At 40.3% G+C, this 21,262-nt stretch overlaps 1 protein-coding gene across 4 annotated transcripts in view; it reads left to right on the top strand.

Moving 5' to 3' along the window:
* LOC110953124 (RNA binding protein fox-1 homolog 2-like) overlaps window positions 1-21,262 on the top strand; it is a 68,066-nt gene that overhangs the window by 23,443 nt on the left and 23,361 nt on the right. For all 4 annotated transcript variants that reach the window (XM_022196976.2, XM_022196973.2, XM_022196977.2 and 1 more), the window contains 4 exons: window positions 10,649-10,852; window positions 14,389-14,562; window positions 15,046-15,099; window positions 16,303-16,395. In XM_022196976.2, coding sequence (XP_022052668.1) covers window positions 10,649-10,852; window positions 14,389-14,562; window positions 15,046-15,099; window positions 16,303-16,395 — 525 coding nt within the window. The remainder of the gene's footprint in view (window positions 1-10,648; window positions 10,853-14,388; window positions 14,563-15,045; window positions 15,100-16,302; window positions 16,396-21,262) is intronic.

Raw genomic sequence — 21,262 nt, 5'->3', positions numbered from 1 at the left:
CAAACCATAAACAAGGAAGTGAGTTCAGTGACGTACGTGCATTACCTTTGCGCTGGGGACTGCTCTGATTGGTGGAACTCAGGGATGGCTGGCCAAAATTGCGGAAAAGTTGCGGTGATTGGACAGCGTTGCAAGCTCGCGCAGAATTCATGGAGATTGGTCGAATTTGCGTTAATTATTGCGATTGTTGCATCTCAAATTCCTAGAGGGATTGTATAAAAAAGAATGCCAAAGATAAATAGCCTTGTGAAATGTAGATTTTAAATATTTAAAGCAAAAAAAAAATACAGTTCATCTTCCTTGTGAGACCTTTGATGAGAGTTTTTATGTTCTGAACCCCTTCCAGCCTCAGATATGGTTGACTGTGTGTGTGTGTTGTTCTAGTTTGCAGCTGTTTCTCCTCCTTAACGTCCTCCTCTATTGCTGATGTTGTGAAAAGACCTTTAGGAAAACCAAAGAGGCTGCTGTACACTCACACACACATACACACGCGCGCCATTATATGTTGGCAGCCTGTACGGTAACGTGGCTAGTCTGTTAACCTCATCAGCAGCATTCAGCTCATTATGAGCTATCGCCACATTAGCCTAAACAAGATAGGTTTGGAGCTCCACCACAGCCAATACAGCTGTGTTTAACAGGTAGGGCTTGCAGATGCAGACACTGTGACAACATGTTTTTAATAGAAACAACTAGAACTCTCACCATATGAATAATGGATTTTGGTCATCTATAACTGGTGCTTAATCTAAAAATCTCCAAATGCGACTTCTTCAGGTGTCTCACTTGACCCTTTGCATTTGGTGGTGACACTTCAGAGAAATCACACTCTGTTTGTCAGCGTATGTATTAGGGCCCAACCGATATGGATTTTTTGAGGCCGATTCCGATATTTGGCAGAAAAAATACCGATAGCCGTTTAATCGGCCGATTAATTTAAAAAACATATTATGAATAAAATAGCTTCTTTTTTGGTTCCTTCACTCTAACAACTACAACAAAGATATGAATTACAGACAACATTTTACTGTTTTACAATACTTTGTCCTTTAGTATTTGTTTAACTTTACAACGGAGAGGAAATTTCAAGTACAAAAACATGCAACAAAGCATTAAACCTCTTGGTAATTTCACAACATTGTTATAAACTTACCTGTCGGCTCAGCCTGTTTTCTTTTATCAAATGTCTAAACTAGCCATCGGTGAACTAAAACAAGGACAGATTCAGCTACTGCACAGGTTATTTCTTGTAGTTAACGACAGTAGTTAACTTTGGCTAACCAGCTGTCTGATGACTACAAATAGAAAGAGTAGGAGCTTTATTAAGCAGCAGTCTTCTCCACTCAGCCTGGATGCTCATGTTTAATGCTGACAGTCTATTACTGCTGCTTGAAGGTATCACCATACTGTGTTTTTAAAGCGATTCTATGCCGGTTTTTATTAGTGTTGAACTTGAAGAATGCCCTCTTTTTGATTGTCTAGTGAGCCCTCGGTTAACACAACAACAGGCCTTCAAGGAATTTGCAAGAGATCCACACCCAAAGTGTGTCTCCCTCAGGGTTCAGTGGGGATGTTTGTTAGTGTTAGTGTAGCTGCACACACAAAAAGGACAGAATAGTGCAGCCGCGTGCTGAAATGGGCAGGTACTTGTGTTTTTTTTTGCTGCAGGTGTCAGGGCACAGTGAAACAAACTCAGTTTACCCAGGTACCTGCATGCTTCGCTTCATTCCTCATCCTATGGGATTATGGGTATTTCTTTGTGTTTTGCAAGCCTCCCGAAGGAAAGTGGCAGATAGTACTGACATCCTCTCTCACATGAACACACACATATAATACCTGCTACCACAGATTAAACACTGAGCCGGAGTGCAGAGTCCTCAGTGTTGGTGGTCTAATGCAATGTGTGAAACTGCTGCACCTCAGGGTCAACCGTTCTCCCACCACCAATAAAACCACAGTGATATTGTGAGACACTAATGCTGCTCTAACAGCCGTTGCCCGCGGCTGTATGTGGTGGGTTGAGGTGTGAAAGCACTCACCACGTTATCTCACAGCAAAGTGCACGTATGTACACACAGGGAGGCATGTTGTAAGTGATGCAGTGTGCAGATATGCTGCAGCAGAGGCTTACATGTATGGAGGACTGTGTCTCTGAGGTTACCTGCATGATATACGGCTATGCAATAGTGTACCTCTGCACACACTGTATCCCAGCTTGCACTGCAGCAGTAAGTCAGTGCTGCTGGATTTATGCATTAGAAGTTCTTTTTGCAGCTGCAGTGCAGAAAATATGTAAAAACTGGTGCTTTCAAAAGATTAACATGATTAATCCAATTAATCACAGTGTGGCTGTGAATTAATTTTGATTAATCCCGACTAAATATGAATGTTTAATCTATATTAATCGTGTTTCATTGTGCATGAGCAAAGAAGGATTATATATATATATATATATATATATATATTTATATATGTGCAAAAATTCCATTAATTTAGAGATATTTTGAAGAAACTTCTGTACATAAGAGAAGGTGTTATTTTACAGAATTTACTTGTTTGGTAAAATTACAGACAGCTAAAAAATTAATAGAAGAAAGTATTAAAGTATAAAAAATTACAAAAATAATAATATAAAAAAGTCCGAACCTGTACACTTTGTCCACATCAAAAATCTGTATTTTACAAATCGCTATTGGTTCTTTTACACTTAACTGCAAAAATGACAGTCTTTTTAATGAATAAAAATGAGCAAAAATGTCATTAACTTAAAGATATTTTAAAGAAAATGGTGTATATAAACAATGAAAAACAGTAAATTATTTTTAAAGTGTTATTTTACAGAATTTCCTTGTTTTGTCAAGTTACAGATAACTAATAAATTACCAGAGCAAAATAATAAAAGATAAAAAATAATAATACAAAAATGTCCACATCAAAAATCAGTATTTTTTACAAATAGCTATTTGTTCTTTTACACTTAACTGCAAAATGACAATCTTTTTAATGAATAAAAACGAACAAAAATGTCATTAATTTAGAGATATTTTAAAGAAAACTTGTGTATATTAAGAGTTGCGTTGCCAGAGGCGTTTCAGGGATTTTGAGTCATTTTGCAGATGGGTTTATTGTATTACAGTTTTTAATGAGAATAATCATGATGATGGATTAATCGCATTCATTTTGATAACTCTAATAAAAACATTAAAATTTCATACTGGCTTGATTTGTAGATTTTCACTGCTGCATCACTCCACTGATCAGTTTAGATTAGGCATTAAATAAGAGTGACAATTACATTAACATTCAAATAATATGATACTTATATTATACACAGTTAGATATGAATGATAATAATTATAATTTGTAAGTTGTCACACCCTGAAACATGACACATTTTGCCTCAGGAGAACGTCAGCCTGAGAACTGGGTTCAGAGTGTTTGAACTGAATCAACCTTTTTCATCACGTGATAAAAACACTGCAGATAATCGAGGTTTAGCTGAGGGCTGTGTACTTAATGTCATTAATGTTCACTTAAACATCTGTTCATTGGTTCTTCTAACCTGGTACCCAGGTTCACTGAAACGTCTTAGTAAGGAGCTAAATAGAGATGTCACAAGAACAGATAATTCAGTACCAAGTCAACGCTAAAGTTCTGAATACTTGTTGCAGGTTCTCCAGATAGAAAAAGAACATCTTCATTGATGGCAGCAAGTGCAGGTGCAGCATCTGGTCTAGTGTGACCTTTTGGAGGGGGAATAAACACTGATAGTCGTGTTTGTAGATGTTTTGCATTTGAGTCAGGTGATCAGAAACCAGCCCTAAGTCATTACACAAATAGAGTCATGGAGCACCGCGGACTTATAGTGTCATCAGAACGTTCAAATCCTGATATGGTGCTATTGTTGCTGCCATCAAGAGGAATGCCGATGAGATGCGTCACCCGAAATATAGAGCAGAGTCATAAATTTTATTCTTGTTGCTATTGTTCCTGCCGTTGGATTGTGACAGCTCCATGTGCTCACAACACACGGCGTTTATAAAGACAAGTATTAGCTTGTTTGGCTAACGTAGCGGTAGCTCATACCTCATAATATTAGCAGGCTGCTGTTAGCATTCACTCTGTCCAGATATTTATTGAACTATCTTTATTTGATTGGTATTCTTTCTTTCGTATCAGTGCTGATAGTACTGATGACAGCTACCAAATTCACAAAAAAAGCTTTGAAATAGCTGAATTGTTGAATATCTGTGATACAAAAATGAAAAGTAAAACTTGGAATCAACATGTACAAATGCCCTCAGATGGTAAAATTACTGGAAAAATTGTGCCTCTACTTACATTTTTAATTTGTTTCCATGCTTTTCTCATTTCTGCTCTGTGTAAACACAGCCTGCAGTTCAGCCAGAAAGTCCCTTCATTCTTCTCACGACTATTGGCTTCACAATTGCACTGAAGAGAGCGGAAATGTTTTGTTTTTTTTTTACAGAATGGGGTTAGAGCAAACACATTATTTCTGTTTTAAATTTTTAAACGAAACCGGTTGAATAGGGTGATTTTGAATAAAGATCCTGATTTTAAGTTTAGATGGGGTTATTTTTTGCTACACAAAGGCAAATGAGTAGTTCAAGGACTGTCCGGAAATTGAAAAACAAAAAAAAATATTATTTTTTTTATCATTTCTAGGTCTGATAAGTGGTGATATGCCTTTTTAAACTGCCAGCAGGCTTTGGGATTTATGAGGTTTTATTTTATTGCTGTTGCCTATTTGTTTTCCTCCTGCTTTGATTTAAATGCACATTTGGAAGTACTTTTTAGTTAATAAATACTAGCTAAGTATTATTTTCATTATTGATTCATCTGCACATATTTTTTTGAATCAACAGTTTTTTAAAAATATAATCAGTCAGAAAATGGTATAAAACACCCACCATAACCTAGCCCGTTGATTAATGGACCAAAAATTGCATCTCTAATAACAACACCAGTCTTTATGCACATTTATGACAGTTTCCCCCCGTTTCTCTGCCATGTTGTCCTGTAAAGCCAAAAAATGCTGGCAACCTGGCAAGTACTGCTAGTCATTAATTATTATATGTGCAAGCCAAGTTCCAAGATTATTATTTGTTGATCTAATGATTCAGTTAGTGTTTCAGTCTGCCATAGTTTTTGAAGAGAAAAACATTTAAAATTGTCCATAGTTTTTTTTTCTTATTTTTAGGCCACACTGCCCAAAGGTGAGTCAGAGTGTTTGTGAAAGGACTGTCCTTGTGATTATGGTAATGATACTGATGGTGACGGTGATCAGAACTGTCAAAAACCGACAAGCTGCATGTCACAGATCTCAGCAGAGCCGCAGAGCTGCTGACACTGATGGACAGCATCGGGTTAGCCTGGAGTTTAAAGGGGACGTAATGAGAGCAGAGCTGGTGGTTGTCTTTAAGCCGCGACGTTCTTCTGCATTTCAGCACTGATTACAGCTTCACTGCATTAAGAGCTCCAACTCAAAGTTCTGTGTGAGGTCTTCACCAAATAGCCATCATTGAGTCCTTGGTTGTGAGCCAGTGAAATATTGACGTACCTCCAAATGACGGTTCAATCTGATTGGCCCGGAGTCAGGAAAGAGCTTCGGCACGGAGGTAACCGTATAAGGAGATGGGCCGTGGCTTGGTGCTGTGATGGACATCAACAGTGCAGTGGGAGCTTTGAGTGACTTGAGAGGCGAGTGCCGGTGGTTTTTAAAAAAAATAAAAGATCTCCATGCTACCCTCTGGCTTTCATCAAGTGTGGCAGGCAAGAATGAAGAGGGAAGGGGAAAAAGGGTGGGTGTGCAGGGGGGTGAACGCAGCCATACTTACTTCAACCACAGGAAAAGCAAAGAGATGGATTGCAGAGGGAGAGGAATCTGTGAGTAGAGTAAAACATTTCTCTCTCCAGCCGGACAACTTTGCAGACAGCAGATTGTTCCGGTCGACAAACCGTCATGAATTTGCATGATTGATGAGTTTCAGTAGCATCGCCACTCGGCTGTTTATCCCGTGTTTCTGCGGCTGCCGTGCGCTGCACTCGGGCGGTTAGAGGCTGAAGTCTGCAGACAGACGCACGCTTGAAAGGTTTTGCCGTGAAAAGGCCTCCTCTCCCTCTCATCCTCACTGTGTGTGGAGAAACATATGGTGTCCCAGGTAATTCCACTGCTGTGTGTGTGCATGAGAGTGAAATGGCATGGATGAATAGGTCTTAGTCCAGATGGTCCTTTTTACGTGTAATTTCAGAGTGTTGATTACAAGAAGGGAGACATTTCAGTTGATACTTCATCTCCTTTGGTTTCAGCTTTGCTCGTGTCATTTTAATAAGAAACCCGGCCTGTTTAAATCTTATCTCCAAAGTCAAAATTCAGTCTGGAAAGTTTGTCTTGAGCCCAGACGTAGCTCGAACAGAATGTCTCATTATTTCCTATAATCCCCTTCCCTCTCCTGCTAAGTCCCCCTTTTATTTTTCCGTTATTTCTTTTTTCCCTTCTCCCTTGCTCCTTTTGATAATATGATGCTGCCATGTAGGGCAGTGCTGCTCCTTAGTCAGCCAGTCAGGAATGCTTGTGTCGACTTAGGTTTGTACTGTTATCCAATCTGATCTTAATCCACTGACGGATTTCGACCCTCTCCCAGTTAGTCTGTCAGTTTATCCAGTGATTCATTTTGACTCGCGAAACCACCGTACTTTCTGAGACACAGTGTAAAAATGTACATGTGGTTAAAGGTCAGTTGTCTGTCAGTTTGCTCATCCCATTCCTCTGAACACCATATATCAGCAACATCTAGACCAAAAATTTGTTCAATCTTGGCAGAAACATTTAGCAAATTTTGAAGATGCAGCTTAAGCCCTATTTGTACGGGATTAGTTTTAGCTCAGGACCAATGGTGATTTGTAATAATTGCAGAGGATGTCTGTGATCTTAATCCCATACAAATTCGCCTTATCTGTAATTTGTAAAGTAGAAATTACTAGGGCTGGCCCGAATAGTGGTTTCTGGCCTCCGAATATTTGGGCCCTATTAAAGACAGCCCGAATAGTCGGATCCGTTCGTCTGGTCTCCCGGGTCCACATTTTGCCCTCGTTTAGTCTTTAGTTAAACTGAAGAATTCCCAAACACAGGTCTTCAGCATCTTGTCTTGTGTTTATGCAACGAAGTGAAGCGTGGCTTCAGAGTTGGCAGCCACCCGGCCATTAGGCTGGTGTTTACAAACACGAATGGAGGAGCCGAAATGAGCCGAAGAACACGGCGGGACGAGCCGAAATGGGCCGAAGGCGCAGGGAAGAGACGAGCTTCGAATATTTTTGTCTGGGGGGAGGAGGGGGTGATCACATCGACATATGTGTATATGTTATAGACGTATGTGTATATGTTTATGTGATCACAGGACGAGATGAGCCGATGTGGGCCGAAGGCGGAGGGAAGACAGTAGCTGCATATTCTTTCCGCCCGGTGACGTCTGACGGCAGGAGCGGGGGGGAGCGAATATTCGGATACCAAATTAATATCCGGATAGTGCCGTAGCGAACGGATATTCGGGATATTCGGGTCCAGCCCTAGAAATTACCCAAAATTTCTACCATATTTCGCCGAACACCGACATCCTGTGATAATGCTAGTCCTGTTTGAATCTGCATCTCAGTGATTGGGGGTATTTTAGTTGTTCTATTTTTATTGTGCACCTTTTTCTCCTTCTTTTCCTGTTGGTTTCTGAAGACTGCAGTGTGAATTATTGACAGCATTTTAGATGCAAATCCAGCAGTAGGCCTATACACCATTCACAGAAACGACAAAATCAGATCAACAAGAAGAGAGAAATCTGGGAGGATATGGAGATGGATGACATGTGTAGCAGCATGCGGCAAGAACCATTTCTCCAGGCCTATCTTTCAACAGGCTTAATACAAACTAATACACTGACGACCCGTTATTTCGACAATGCTGTCCGCTGTTCTCAAGTCTCGTTGTTGCTTTGACACATTTGCTGTTGCCATGACGACTACGTACCATGTTAACAGCGTGCCGTGATGTTGCGACGCACACAGATTTAACATCATATCCAGGCTATAATGTCAGTAAATTCAAATAAAATACAGACTTCGCTAATCCTGTGTTAAGTCACAAATTATCAGAGATCCCCAGGTAAAAGTAATTCTGTGTGAATAGTACATTAGTAAGATATTGAGCTACTTTCTACCACCAGAAAACCTTTAGTGCTCCTTGGCGTTGAATCTCCAACTCTCCTCTCCACCGTTTTCCCCAAAGATCCTCTCTCATTTGACGTTTTAATGATGTTTGTGGAGGGTGCGTCTCATCGCTGTTGGTTTGGGTTGTAATCTGCTGACTCTGAAGGTCATCGCATGTGAAGAGATCACTCCCATCAGGATAGAAATGTTTTATTACGGGATAAAGACTCAGTACAACTCTCCTTATAGCATAAAAGTGATACTAAATCCACTTTAATTTCTCACCTATGCATGTGTCGATATAATAACATCCAGTTTTCAAAAAAATTCTCCAAAAAGTGCATTCCTTCTGAGTTTACACTGTTTTTATTATACGAGTCCAGTCAGAGAAGGATGTAAAACTGCAGCTTAATTGGCTAGCAAAGGCATACAACCGTGAAGCAGTAGTTGTAGCTAAAACTACAGTAGTAGGAGCTTAATTATTGCAAGAACTTAAAACGTTTTTTCACATGACTAGTCATGTTGGAGCATTGTGTGACGGCAGCAAGTCCAGTTAGTTCAGACTTGGCTAGAAACTAGACAAAGACAAAATAAACAAAGTTGTAACTTTGGGTTTATAAACTATGACTCCCTGGTGACCTGAAGCAGCCTCTGATCCTCCGTGTTTATGATGTGACCTCCCTATTAATGAATTATCTCAGCTGTGTTAGACCAAGCCACTCATTCATCGAGGCTGGAAACGTACGTCTGCGCTCCCGTCAAAATATGATTCGCTCTAATACCCTGTGTCTAATCACGAGCTTTGACCTTCTTGTTCTGTTGTAACTTCTTTCTTTCTTGGACTCTCTTTTCTCTCCCTCTGCCAGACACTTTAAATGTCTGTGTGTGACTCAGCCCTGCCTATAGGACACACCCTGTAGTGGTTGAATGCAGGCTACTGCACGTTTATGAGCTCACATGCCCCAGCAAGTACACTTTGGTTCTTATATAGCATAGCCAGGAGAGGCCTAACTAATGAATTTTAATGGAGTATTATCTCCTTTTGGACAGGTTTGTGACGGTGCCTCTTTTATCAGCGGGTGACAGAAACTGTAGTGGATGCAGAACAGCTTTCACACATTCTTAAGAACATACATTCAGGCTCACCACACTGAGAGTGGCAGCGGATGAGTTCCCCACATTTTTCCATCCTGTTTTTTGGATTACGCAGCCCTCTCTGGTGCCTCTTCTATCTGTTGGCTTCTTTTTCCAGAAGCTGTCTGTGTTGCAGATGGGCCTTTTAGCCTCAGCTGGCTGTTCACAGCCAACGTGGTCGTCGCTGCAGAAGAACAGCGAGCTGCCAGGCTATAGGATTAGGGAGAGGGAGAGAGCCCGTTTGCTTTGCGGCATCTTAGTTACTCTGTCTAATTAAAAAGGCCGTCTGGAGACAGAGTGTCTCTAGGCGTCTCCCAGCCCAGATACGACTCATGGCAGGGACCAGACCAGTGGTTAATGGTGCTGCATGCTGTGTGTCATCTTGCCCGACCCAAACCTGGTGGCCTTTATGGTAGCTTTTTTAAATTCTTTCAGCTTGTCCACTCCTTGTTTCTCCATCCTCACCTCTACCTTTGCCTTCCTTTTTTCTCTGTTTGCCTTTGCTGTAAAGGGATCTTTTTTTAAAAGTTAGTCCAAGATGCCCTTGTGTGTGTGTGTGTGTGTGTGTGTGTGTGTGTGTGTGTGTGTGTGTGTGTGTGTGTGTGTGTGTGTGTGTGTGTGTGTGTGTGTGTGTGTGTGTGTGTGTGTGTGTGTGTGTGTGTGTGTGTGTGTGTGTGTGTGAAATGATTGAAGCGAGCAATATTGCAGAGTCATGGCACACACAAACGAGTTAAGGTGCATGCGTTGGAGCAGAAGCACAGCAATAAAGAATCTGTAGATGATCCTGCTGCTGATACAGATGGAGCAGCGCAGACCAAAAGGACCTGAGGCGATGAAGCCCCGGCTGATGCACTTTTAATCTGAAATGTGGACGGCCTCCAAAACCAATCCAAAAATCCAGAATAAACACGTCGTGGTTAACGTGTCACACATAGAATTCATCTGTGCATGTGTCCATCCATCCCAGAAGCATCTTTGTATCTCCAACTGTGTATCAAATTTTGTGACTCTTAATAATAGATGTGTTTGCTGTAAATATTTCATGGTCGGCTGACTGAAAACACATGCCTGTCAGAGATATGGAGGTAGAGCGAGGGGGGGGGGGGATGAGGGAGCGACTGAGCGGTAAAGAAGAGAAAAAGGGAGAGAGAGAGAGTGAAATCTGATAGGCAGGATTTTAACCCCCTCGCTCGAGCACCATCAGGACTGCAGCCAGTGTAAAAGAGAATATATGCTAAATTGCCTCCATCTCTTCTTTCCCTCTCCTCTCCCCACACCTCCCCCCTAACTCCCACAGGGCTCTCAGGATTCAACAGGAGGACAGGAGGGCTTGGTGGCCCCGCCGTTCGCAGCCTTCCCCCCTCCACCCCCTCCTCAGAACGGGCTACCGGGGACAGAGTTTGGTCCTGGGGCCATGTTTGGTGCCGGGGGCCAAGGTTCAGCAGAGGTAGGGGCCGGTGCTAACGGAGCCACCACCACCTCCACCGCCAACAACAACAATGTAAGCACCGTGGGTTCACAACACTTCTATACTGTCGAGAAATTATCAGTGTATTGAGCCATTTTAGTTCCTCATTTAGCAAGTTGCAGTGTAGGGAGGATTATTGTGAGAAAACATCTTCAGCTTTTCTTTCTTTCTTCTCAAAAAAATCAACCAAAATCCAACGAAATTCGCTGGATTTTGGTCGTTTTTTTGTGTGAATGTTCTTAAGAAACATTTTTAACATTTCTGTTTTCCAGCGAAAAATGTTCAAACATTTACCAAAAATGTTGAAAATGTGGGCATCAGAAGTTTCATTGAGAAAATTTATATTTTTTCCCCCACATTTTCAAACTTTATAATGGATCAATTTGACCTGCAGGACGACACTAGGGTTAATGAAGCATATCCATTTCTTTTATATGGATTTGTCTTTAAATCCATCCAGACGTTCCTGTCACTATCCATATCCCACTATCATGTGATCAAAATGTTGTCTTTTTATGAAAAAAGGCCTGCAAAATATAACTACGGCTGTTCCAAATTAATTGATGGGGTAACCTAAAATTATACAAGGGCTGATTTGCAAGATGAAGTAAGTGATTTCAACTTGGCTGCCATCCCCATCGAAGTGACCCTGAGGGATTCATTCCTACTGCACGACCACGTGAATGTAGAAGAAAGCAACAAGCATGCTGCTGGTGCTTCATAACTGACAGGTCTTGCCTGGTTTTAAAGACTGGGGCCTCTTTCACTGTCAAAACCGCACTTTCTTCTCCTTCGGGTCATTTGTTAAACTCTTTGTAGATTTTTACATCTGATAATCATGGCACTTGACTTTTTTCTTGCAGTTTTAGCTTGTAAAACTGCCATGTATGTCAGTGTCCCAGAGTTAGTGATTAGATGAGAAACTGTGACATATGGGTCAATATATATGCGGGACTTTTTGTATCATAGTTGACATTTTTGCTGTTTTCAGGCCCAAAATCAACATGGCCACCTATAACCAAACACCACATGACATTTTTACACGAAGATTCTTCTAATTATTATATATACAATTGAGTAAAACTGAAATTGAAAGTTATTTATAAAGATATTGTAGTTAACCTGTTGACATGCCATAAATCCACACTTGACTCACACACTACTTTATATTAAATAACTCAGAAAGCCTTGGAGTCTTCCAGTCTTTTCTCCAGGAGGAAATGACATCATGTGGAGCAGGTCATGTGATCTGGAATTAACACACTTCCTTGAGAGGTGTTTTAGTAACGGGGAACTTAGTGAAAGTCATTTCTCAGACAGATAGAACAGTATTTTTTTACATATAAAATTTGATATATTGCCAAAAAGGAAATGTATGTCACGATTATGTCAACTTAGTAAAAAGAACACAATCAAAACAATTTTTGAATAAGCTCATTTTATTTTTGTTTAGCTAATTAGAAGGTGGTTATTATTAAATTGGGACGGTTATTTGGTTGCCATTTTAGTGATAGCCAGTCATTTTTTATTAATAAGTGATTGTTTCCATAATAGATAATTATGGAATTTGTAAAGAGATGATAATAATGAACATAAAAATGCATGCAGGATATATCCCATGAACTCCAAAATTCCCTCAATTATTTATTTACCCATATAACTATCACCAAAAAAAAACTTTTTCTGTACTATTCGTGTTTTTTTTGTAGTAATACTCCGTAATAATGCAACATTCAAGTAGTGATTTGATCATCAATACCATGGCAACCAAGGCATTCGGGTTAGCCCTATGTATAATGATATTCCCATCAGCCCCAGCTAGACTTTGCATTCAGTGCTAATTAGCAAACGTTAGAACACTAACAGCCAAAGCTAGTGGAGTAAAAAACGCATGTGGACCTGCTGAACATTAGCGCGGTCTTTCTGAGCTTATTGGCATTTAGCTCAAAGCGCTGCTTCTTAATGCAGCCTCATTTACTGCATCTACACAGAAAATAATGAAACCGTGTTGTTCAGTCATCCGTCTCGTGCTCGTCGGAAGAAACAGACGCACTTGTATTTCAGTCTGCTCAGCACTGCCACATAACAGCTCACATTTTATCCCCACTGTATATGTTGAACAGCGAAATGAACTTGCTTGTTTTGAGCTCGGTGTGAACGCTGCAAAAATGTGGCTCCATACAGTACTGTACTGAGACAGACATATAATTGAGGTTCAGACACAGTGATATTGGTTATTTATTTTATTTATTTGATAGGGACAGTCCACATTAATGAACATCTATTTAGACAACAATGGATGTAAATATGCCGGATTATAGCAACAATGCTAATTTACATCTACAGCTCCGAGGCAGGTAAAAAAAAGAAACAAAGAAAAAAGATATAATAGTGATACATAGGACAATAAGCACGCAGTAATGCAATACATAGCGCATATTAAAAGCATTGTTGCTGTTTAACATGCATTCTTTAACAATATTTAATGATTTAAAATGTGGCAGAGTTTTTAGTTGTTTTTTCATGTGTGATGATATCAAGACTAATGGCACCTTTTTTTCTAATTGTGTAAAATCTAATAGAAGTGATACAGTGGCAGAAAAAAGATGCAATCTCTAATATCATGAAATATATTTAAAAGAAATCATTTTTGTGTTTCAAGTGGTGTGGCTGCTTTAGACAGACACAAACAAATACAAATGATTTTTTGTTTTTGCTTATTGTTTACAAGAAAAACTAACTTCTACCAGAATGACCCCAAACTCAAAATTTCTTATTTATATGGAACCAAACAATTTTATGTTTTTAATGATCTTTTTTTAAGGATTTGTTGTGTATTATGGCTGTGACTGTACTGAAAGAAATTACACTTGATGACCTAAAAGTGATTCTTAACCCTCCTGTTGTCCTCATTTACAGGCACCAAAAAATATAGTTTACTTGTCTGAAAATAAATCCAAAAATTCAGCAAAAATATCCCCCAGATTTCTGAATATTTGCAAAACCTTCCGGAAGAAAATTCCAGTAATTCCTTAAAAGTTTCACTGAAAGTTTTATTTTTTAAAAATATCCCCCAGATTTGGCCAGAAAATTCTTGGAAATATTTTTCAAAAGATGAGTAAAAATCTTCCAAGAAAATCCTACAAATATCTAAAGTGATTACATGTATATCAGTAAGACTTCAGATATCTTATTTAAGAACATTCACATAAAAATCAACCAAAATCCAGCGAATTTCGCTGGATTTTGGTTGATTTTTATGTGAATGTTCTTAAGAAACATTTTTAACATTTATTTTTTCCACCAAAAAATGTTCAAAAATGTGCACATCAGAAGTTTCACTGTGATTTAATTTTTTTTCCCTCCCACCTTTTCAAACTTTAAAACTGGCCAATTTTGACCTGCAGGACGACATAAAGCTTAATGCAGTGTTTCACAAATGTATGAAAACTTCTTTCCACAGCTGTATAGTAGAACTTTAACTTGCCAGCACATGCTTCCAACCGTTTGCTGACCTTCACTCCACCTCTCTCACCTTCCTTCTCCCCCACGACACGCTAAACAAACAGGTGAAGGCGGAGGAGACGTCTCAGGGTGAGGCGGGCGTACAGTGTGGTACAGGAGGGACAGGAGCAGGAGGCTCCGCCGGGGACTCCGCGGAGGCCAAAGGGACCCCGAAACGCCTCCACGTCTCAAACATCCCCTTCCGCTTCCGGGACCCTGACCTCAGGCAGATGTTTGGGGTAAGAATCTTGGAATAGGTTGAGGGGTGGCCTCGTTTTTAACAGGATCGATAAATCAGTCTAGCCCCCCTGGGTCCTTCACTGGAGGGCCGCCTCACCAGGGCTGGGGTGCACAAAAGAGTCAAACCAGCGCAAAGAAAGACACTCAGGGGTGTTCTCTTATAGCTTGAGGGGCAAATGGCTATGTGTGTCAGTGTGTTAGCAAGAGTGACGAAGTGGGAGGCAAAAAAAAAAAAAAAAGGGGCAGGGCAGAGTTCAAGGCAAAGGAGTAGAAAGCACATTAAAATGTCGAAAATAGTCTTTGGTGTAACAGTGACCCCTAGTGCTAAGGAGCTGTAACTCACACCAGCTTCTGACTTTGCCGTAACTCCATTCTGAAACACCGAGGTCATAACCCAGCAGAGGATCCTCAGACAGCTGGACATTAATTGCTTTATTTAATCTTATTTTTTTGCTAACTTATCTCCCTAATTTCATTTGCAGCAATTTGGGAAGATTCTGGATGTAGAGATTATTTTCAATGAAAGGGGTTCAAAGGTAAGTGCACTTTTAATTCTCTGAAACAACACAACCTCCTTACTGATGAGAGTAATTCCTGCGATGCATGACGTCCAAACGTGACCCTTTGTGATGGGAGACTGTTGTTCTGAAACTGTACTTATCTGGCAAACTATCTTTTGTTTAGTGTCTGAAAATATCCACTTTTCAGGAATTATCTTTTTACAAAACATTATGAACAAACTGAAGTTTGTTAAGAAAAATAAATTCAGTTTCAACAACATTATGGCTCAGTTACAGATCACAGTGTCTCCAAAGGAACAAAACATTTGGTCACAGGTTAGGAACTGAATGATACAGTGTTTCAAAATATTACAAAAACAAGACATAAAGTGACAAAAAATGAGAGTAAAAAGTTGACAAAAAAGTTACATAGCAAAAAAAAAAAAATGGACAAAAATGACACAAATGAGACCAAAAAAGACAAAAGCAGGAAACAAAACAATAAAAAAGTAGACAAAAAAAGCACAAAACAACACAAACAATACACAAACCAACGAATAAAGGAAAACAAAATGACAAAAATAAGACAAAAAACGCAAGTGAAACAAAAAGGAAACACAAAACGACAAAAACGTGAGACAAAAAGGCAAAAAACAACAAAAATAAGGCAAAATATTACAGAAATGAGACACAAAACAACAAAAAAATGCGATTGGTGACAAAAAACAAAAAAAGAGACAAAAATTGATAAAAAATTCCAAAGTAACAAAATAATAGACAAATGACAAATATGACTAAAAAAAGACACAAATGACACAAACGAGACCAAAAATGACAAAAGCGACATCAAAAAGTTGACACAAAAGATACACAAAACAATGAATAAAGGAAAACACAAAATGACAGAAATAAGACAAAAAACACAACGAAAACAAGACAAAATGTTACAAAAATGAGACACAAAATGACAAAAGAACAATGAATAATCTGGTATTTTACTTTATGATCAAAACAACTTGTCATAGTCTAGGAATTATTTTAAATTTTTAGTTTTACTGATTTGCAATCTGCAGTTCATGTCTTCTCTTTAACTTTTACACTTTACAAAGTCGTCCAGTGGGCCGGATTGGACCCTCTAGAGGTCCACTTTTGGCCCGCGGGCCGCATGTTTGACACCCCTGCTTTACATTGTGCCCCTCACTCCCCGTCGACCTCTCTAACCTCCGCTGTGCACCGCAGGGTTTTGGCTTTGTGACATTTGAGAACAGCGCAGACGCAGAGAAAGCCCGGGAAAAGCTCCACGGCACGCTGGTGGAAGGTCGCAAGATTGAGGTAATTTTCCTCTCACACTCTCTCCACCTTCCTCTCTTCTGTCTTCTCACTGTACTCCCATCGTAATTCTGCTTGATCACTGACTGCTAGCTAGCTCCCATGCTCCCTTTAGTGATATGCTCTGATGCAGCCCACTGGTATCCCACTCCCTCGTCCTCTGCAATATGTTTTTTATTTGAAATCCAAAAAGACTTGTTTCCTTCTCTTTTTGTTGTTTTTTTCGGTGGTGTTTTTGTGGTGGGAATGATTGGGGGTGCAAGAACACTACATAAGGCATGCTGGGTAATTCTCCTCTGCAGCATTTTTTTTTAATTTTCCCCACATTAACCTATTGCCTCTTCACCTGTTTTTTTTTTTTTTCCACTGACGCACAACTCGTAGCCACACTGATCTTACCATTTCTCACAATTGGAATGATGTCTGTGTCGCTGGCACCGGGAGGGACGCAGCGAAAGGATGATGCATGGCAGATTGCCGTCAAATGCTCTGATTTTCTTCCCATAGAGTAGCAATCCTTTTTGTGTGTCCCCCCCCTCTCCCGGTGCTGTGGCTAAGTGGTTGTGACAGCTTATTGGTCCTGATGCAAGAGCAGCATGCCGGGAATCACAGCAACACTGACGCATGCTCACTTTTATGGAAGTCTGGATCCTTTCCGATGAACTGTACATTTGAGCTTTTGTGTTTGTAAAGTACATGTGCTTTAAAGGTTGCTTCTTTTATTGTGATTACATATCGATTGTTATGTTTAACTGAAGCATGTGCTGACTTTTTATGAGGAGTTTTTGTTTCAGTTGGGGCTTCAGCCAGCGCTCCGTATCAGATCACTTGACTTGAAGCCGCTGTAAGCCAGGATTTGTGCATGGGCTTACTGTGGTGATTTCCTCGTGGTGTGTGTGTGAGTGTGTGCGAGTCAGTTCCTGCATGATGGATGAGGCTGGACCCTTTTTTTTTTTTCTTTTTTTTCCCCCGTGATCTCAGTTCTGCTGCAGTGTGGTTGAGAATGAAAGGCAGCCACCTGCATCCACCGGTACGACACATTCCCTCCTCCGCCACCTCCACCTTCAGTCAATCAGCAAGCTGAATGGATACTGATAGAGCCGGTTCTCCCTGCATCAGTCCCGCCCTTTTTTTGTTTTGTTTTGAGTCAGCAACTTGTGTTGTCCCCCTCTGGCATTGCTTTAACCTGATTCTGTGTTTTTTTTTTGTTGCATGATATCAGTCACTTATAACGAGCAGCGAGGCGTTTATGTTTGTTTTCAGTCTTTGCATGTCGTCCTCCAGTAGTGGTGATGGTCTGTAGCAGGTCACGTAGCGGCTGCATGGTGGGCCAGCAGCAGGAGTCTGTGCAGTGTGTGTCTTTCCGTCTGTTTATGGTGCATGGGCTTGGAGTGACAAAAGACTGGCGCAGGACGAACCACGGATTTGTGTTTATGCATTCTTCCAACCAAGGAGAAAGGGCCGGACATTTCTATTTGAGGCAATGCTCTGCGGCGGTTCTCCTTTCATGTAGATGTTGCTGCGGCTTCAATCGGTCGTATGATTTCAGAGTTTGTTGAACTATGTTGTCAGAGATGAAGATGGCAAAGAGACACTTTTAATTATAATTCAGAAACTCTGAAATATAGGCCCAAGGCATTGTTCTACGTGAATCTTTTACTGTTGTTGTGTGGGACTGCAGTTTACTGCTAGCCACTGGCATGGGTGTAGCTGACGTAGCCTCGGTGTGCATGGTTGATATATGAATATGGAAATCAGTAGCCTAACAGCTGGATGTTTTGTTCTTGCATGTTAATTCTGTATGGCTATTTTGTTGGATTAGCTTTGGTGATGGGACTGTTATGATTTACTTGTTCAGTTAGCATGAAATCAGCTGAGTGCCTCTTGGTCTTGTTTCTGAAAAAGGCTGAATAGCTGAATCTGTAGACTGTTTTATGACTGAATGATTTCTGAAGGAATGCTGTGCTTTTTTAATTATTCTTGGTGCATGCCATCAGACGTTAGGAGTTCTTTTAACAGCAGCTGTGCTTAGTGTGCATGCGTGTAGCCGATATGAACGAGAACAGAAAGAGAATTGTTGTACTTAAAGATATACTGTACTTCTCTTTGTCTGGAATAAAACTCTGCGCTTTGAAGAAGTCAGTTTCCTGTACGCTTCCAATGTATCCATGTAAGTGGCCCAACTACAGTTCACTTTGTCTCTACCTGCTTCTCTGTGACCCCATCTCATTATCATCCATTCTATATATAGACTATAGAGTCCTATATATAGGTGTGACAGTGTGTATCTTAGTATGCACTCACAAACATACACACTTCCATGCATTTCCACCCACCCATGGCTGTCTCTGATTGTGTGTATGCCCTGACATGAAGCAGTCCTCACCATGAACACCTGTCTGCCATGGGCGGTAGCATTTTGCCTGTCATTGACGTGCCTTATTTGGACAGTAGGACACCTTGTGAGGCTTAATGACAGCTGAACCATTCAATCACATGCTGTATGTGTAGTCACATCTTTCACTCTGATGCTGAAAACACTGGCTGTACACCAAGTGAATTAGGGTCTCTGCGTGGTCTCTGTTGCACTCAAGAATCATTAAGTTCAGGCTGGTGTGCCTCATGAAATTAGACGCCATGCAGAGGGCTACAGACGGACTCTTTGCTGTTCACGCTGGTGCTTCCTGCTGAAAAATTTAAGAGCACCAGCACGTCATTTTAGACATTATTTAAATCAGCCTATCAAGCAATACATGCATATTTTTCTATCTTAACCTCCTAAGACTTGAGGCTTGATTGGGCTTGCCTTTTAGATTTGTCCGTCCATCTCATCTAACATTAGCATTAGTGCACCGACTTGTTTTCTCCTTTGAAGAGCAGCGTCTCATTTGGAAAATGATTTCCTACATTGTAAACTAAAGTCCTGCTTGCTGTCTGGATTTAGCTGGAGAAGAGCTGAAGTGTTGGGGAAGATTTATACAGTGATGTTTGTTTAGCGAACATCTGGAGGAAGCTTTAGCTGGAGCGTCGTCATTAATCAGTCTGAGACCTACATGAATGAAATCCAGCATCTCAGTTTTCAGATTTTCTTGACTGTTTATCAAAAGGTGACAAAGTCAAGATGCTGTTTATTACTAGAGCAACAGTCATATTATGTAATGGTAGTTTAATTCTTCCACGTCTAGGAGGATTGTCAATAATTATCTGGGTCAATAAAGAATTGAGGCACTTTTAAAGTCTATGGGATATTTCTTGCTTACATTTTTAATAAAAGTAAAAAAAAACTGTTTTTTATGTTCTTTATGGTCATGTCTTTATAAATTCCAGAATTATTTATTATGGAAACAATCATGTATTAATAAAAAATGACTGGATATCACTAAAATGTCAACTAAATAATCATCCAAATTTAATAACAACCATCTTCTAATTAGCGAAACAATAATAAAATGAGCTTATTCAAAATCGTTCTGATTGAGTTCTTTTTATTAAGTTCAGATAATTATGACAGATATTTCTTTTTATGCCAGTATCTCAAATTTTATTTGGAAAATAACAAATCATATCTGTGTCTGAGAAATCACTTTCAGTGAAGTTCCCCAATACAAAAACACCTCTCAAGAAATTGTTAATTCCAGATCACATGACCTGCTCCCCATGATGTCATTTCCTCCTGAAGAAAAAACTGGCAAGACTCCAAGGCTTTCTGAGTTATTTCATATAAAGTAGTGTGTGAGTCAAATGTGGATTTATGGCATGTCAACAGGTTTACTACAGTATCTTTATAAACAACTTAATTAGTTTATTTAATTGTGTATATATAATATTTAGAAGAATCTTTGTATAAAAATGCCATGTGGTGTTTGGTTATAGGCGGCCATGTTGATTTTTTTGGCCTGAAAACAACAAAAATGTCGACTATGATACAAAAAGTCCCACAATTATATATCGACCCATCTACATTTCTAAGTAAAGACACTGCCGTGAACTCAGTTTAGTTTATTTAAAGTTTATGCTGTTTAATGTTGACCTTTGTGTAGCTCTCTAATGTGCTCGCTGTAAATTTGGCACGTGAAAATGTAAGAGGAAAAAATTTTAGAGAGAGACCACGTCGGACCCTACAGACTCCCATTCACTAACCCCTGCTCTGAGGTCGTGTGTTTGCGGTTGATCTGTGTTGCCGGAGTGCAAGGGGAAGTGATGGCTCCTCCGCAGCGCAGAGTTTTAGTCAGATACTTCAACACGAAAGCACGGAATGGCCGAAATGTGCGAGTGTGTGTGTGTGTCACAAGTGGTGCAGCTCTGCATGTAAAGTGTGTGTGTTGGGGTGGTGGGGAGGAATCGTGAGTACAGAGTGTCATCATCACTGCATGGATGTGTGTGTGGTGAAAGGGATGGAGGAGAAGTTGTGCCTGTGGTTCTGCATGCTTGACCATGCATATTCGCACCAAACCGAAGCTGCTGCCACACACTCGTCAATGGGACACAGGCGGCCTTCAGCTCAGTTTTGCAAATTTTCTGAACGTTCGGAGGGAGTTTTCCCAACGCCGAGGGTTCGATTTGGTTGATCGGACACGAAAAAGCTCGTTACTTGATTGGCGATGGCCTGAGTTGAAGGCCTACCTGCTCCTCTTGTCCCATTTTCCCAGATGACACCCTCCCCTGGATATCCCTGTTTTTGCTATGGAAGCTTTGTGTTACTGCATGAGTCGCCCCCAGAAATGATTAATGAATGAGAGTGTCCGTGCGTCGGCTTTGTATGTGAGTGACAATGCAGAAAAACATTGAAAGAAGGGGGGAAAGAGAGTTTGCACTTTGCCATTTTCAGCCCTCTGTCTTTCTTTGTGTGTCTGCTCCATTCTTTCTCTTC

This window comes from Acanthochromis polyacanthus, chromosome 21, assembly GCF_021347895.1.
Source record: "Acanthochromis polyacanthus isolate Apoly-LR-REF ecotype Palm Island chromosome 21, KAUST_Apoly_ChrSc, whole genome shotgun sequence".
Taxonomy (NCBI): domain Eukaryota; kingdom Metazoa; phylum Chordata; class Actinopteri; family Pomacentridae; genus Acanthochromis; species Acanthochromis polyacanthus.
The sequence above is the reverse complement of the archived record's forward strand: the minus strand, read 5'-3'. Positions and strand labels throughout refer to the sequence as shown.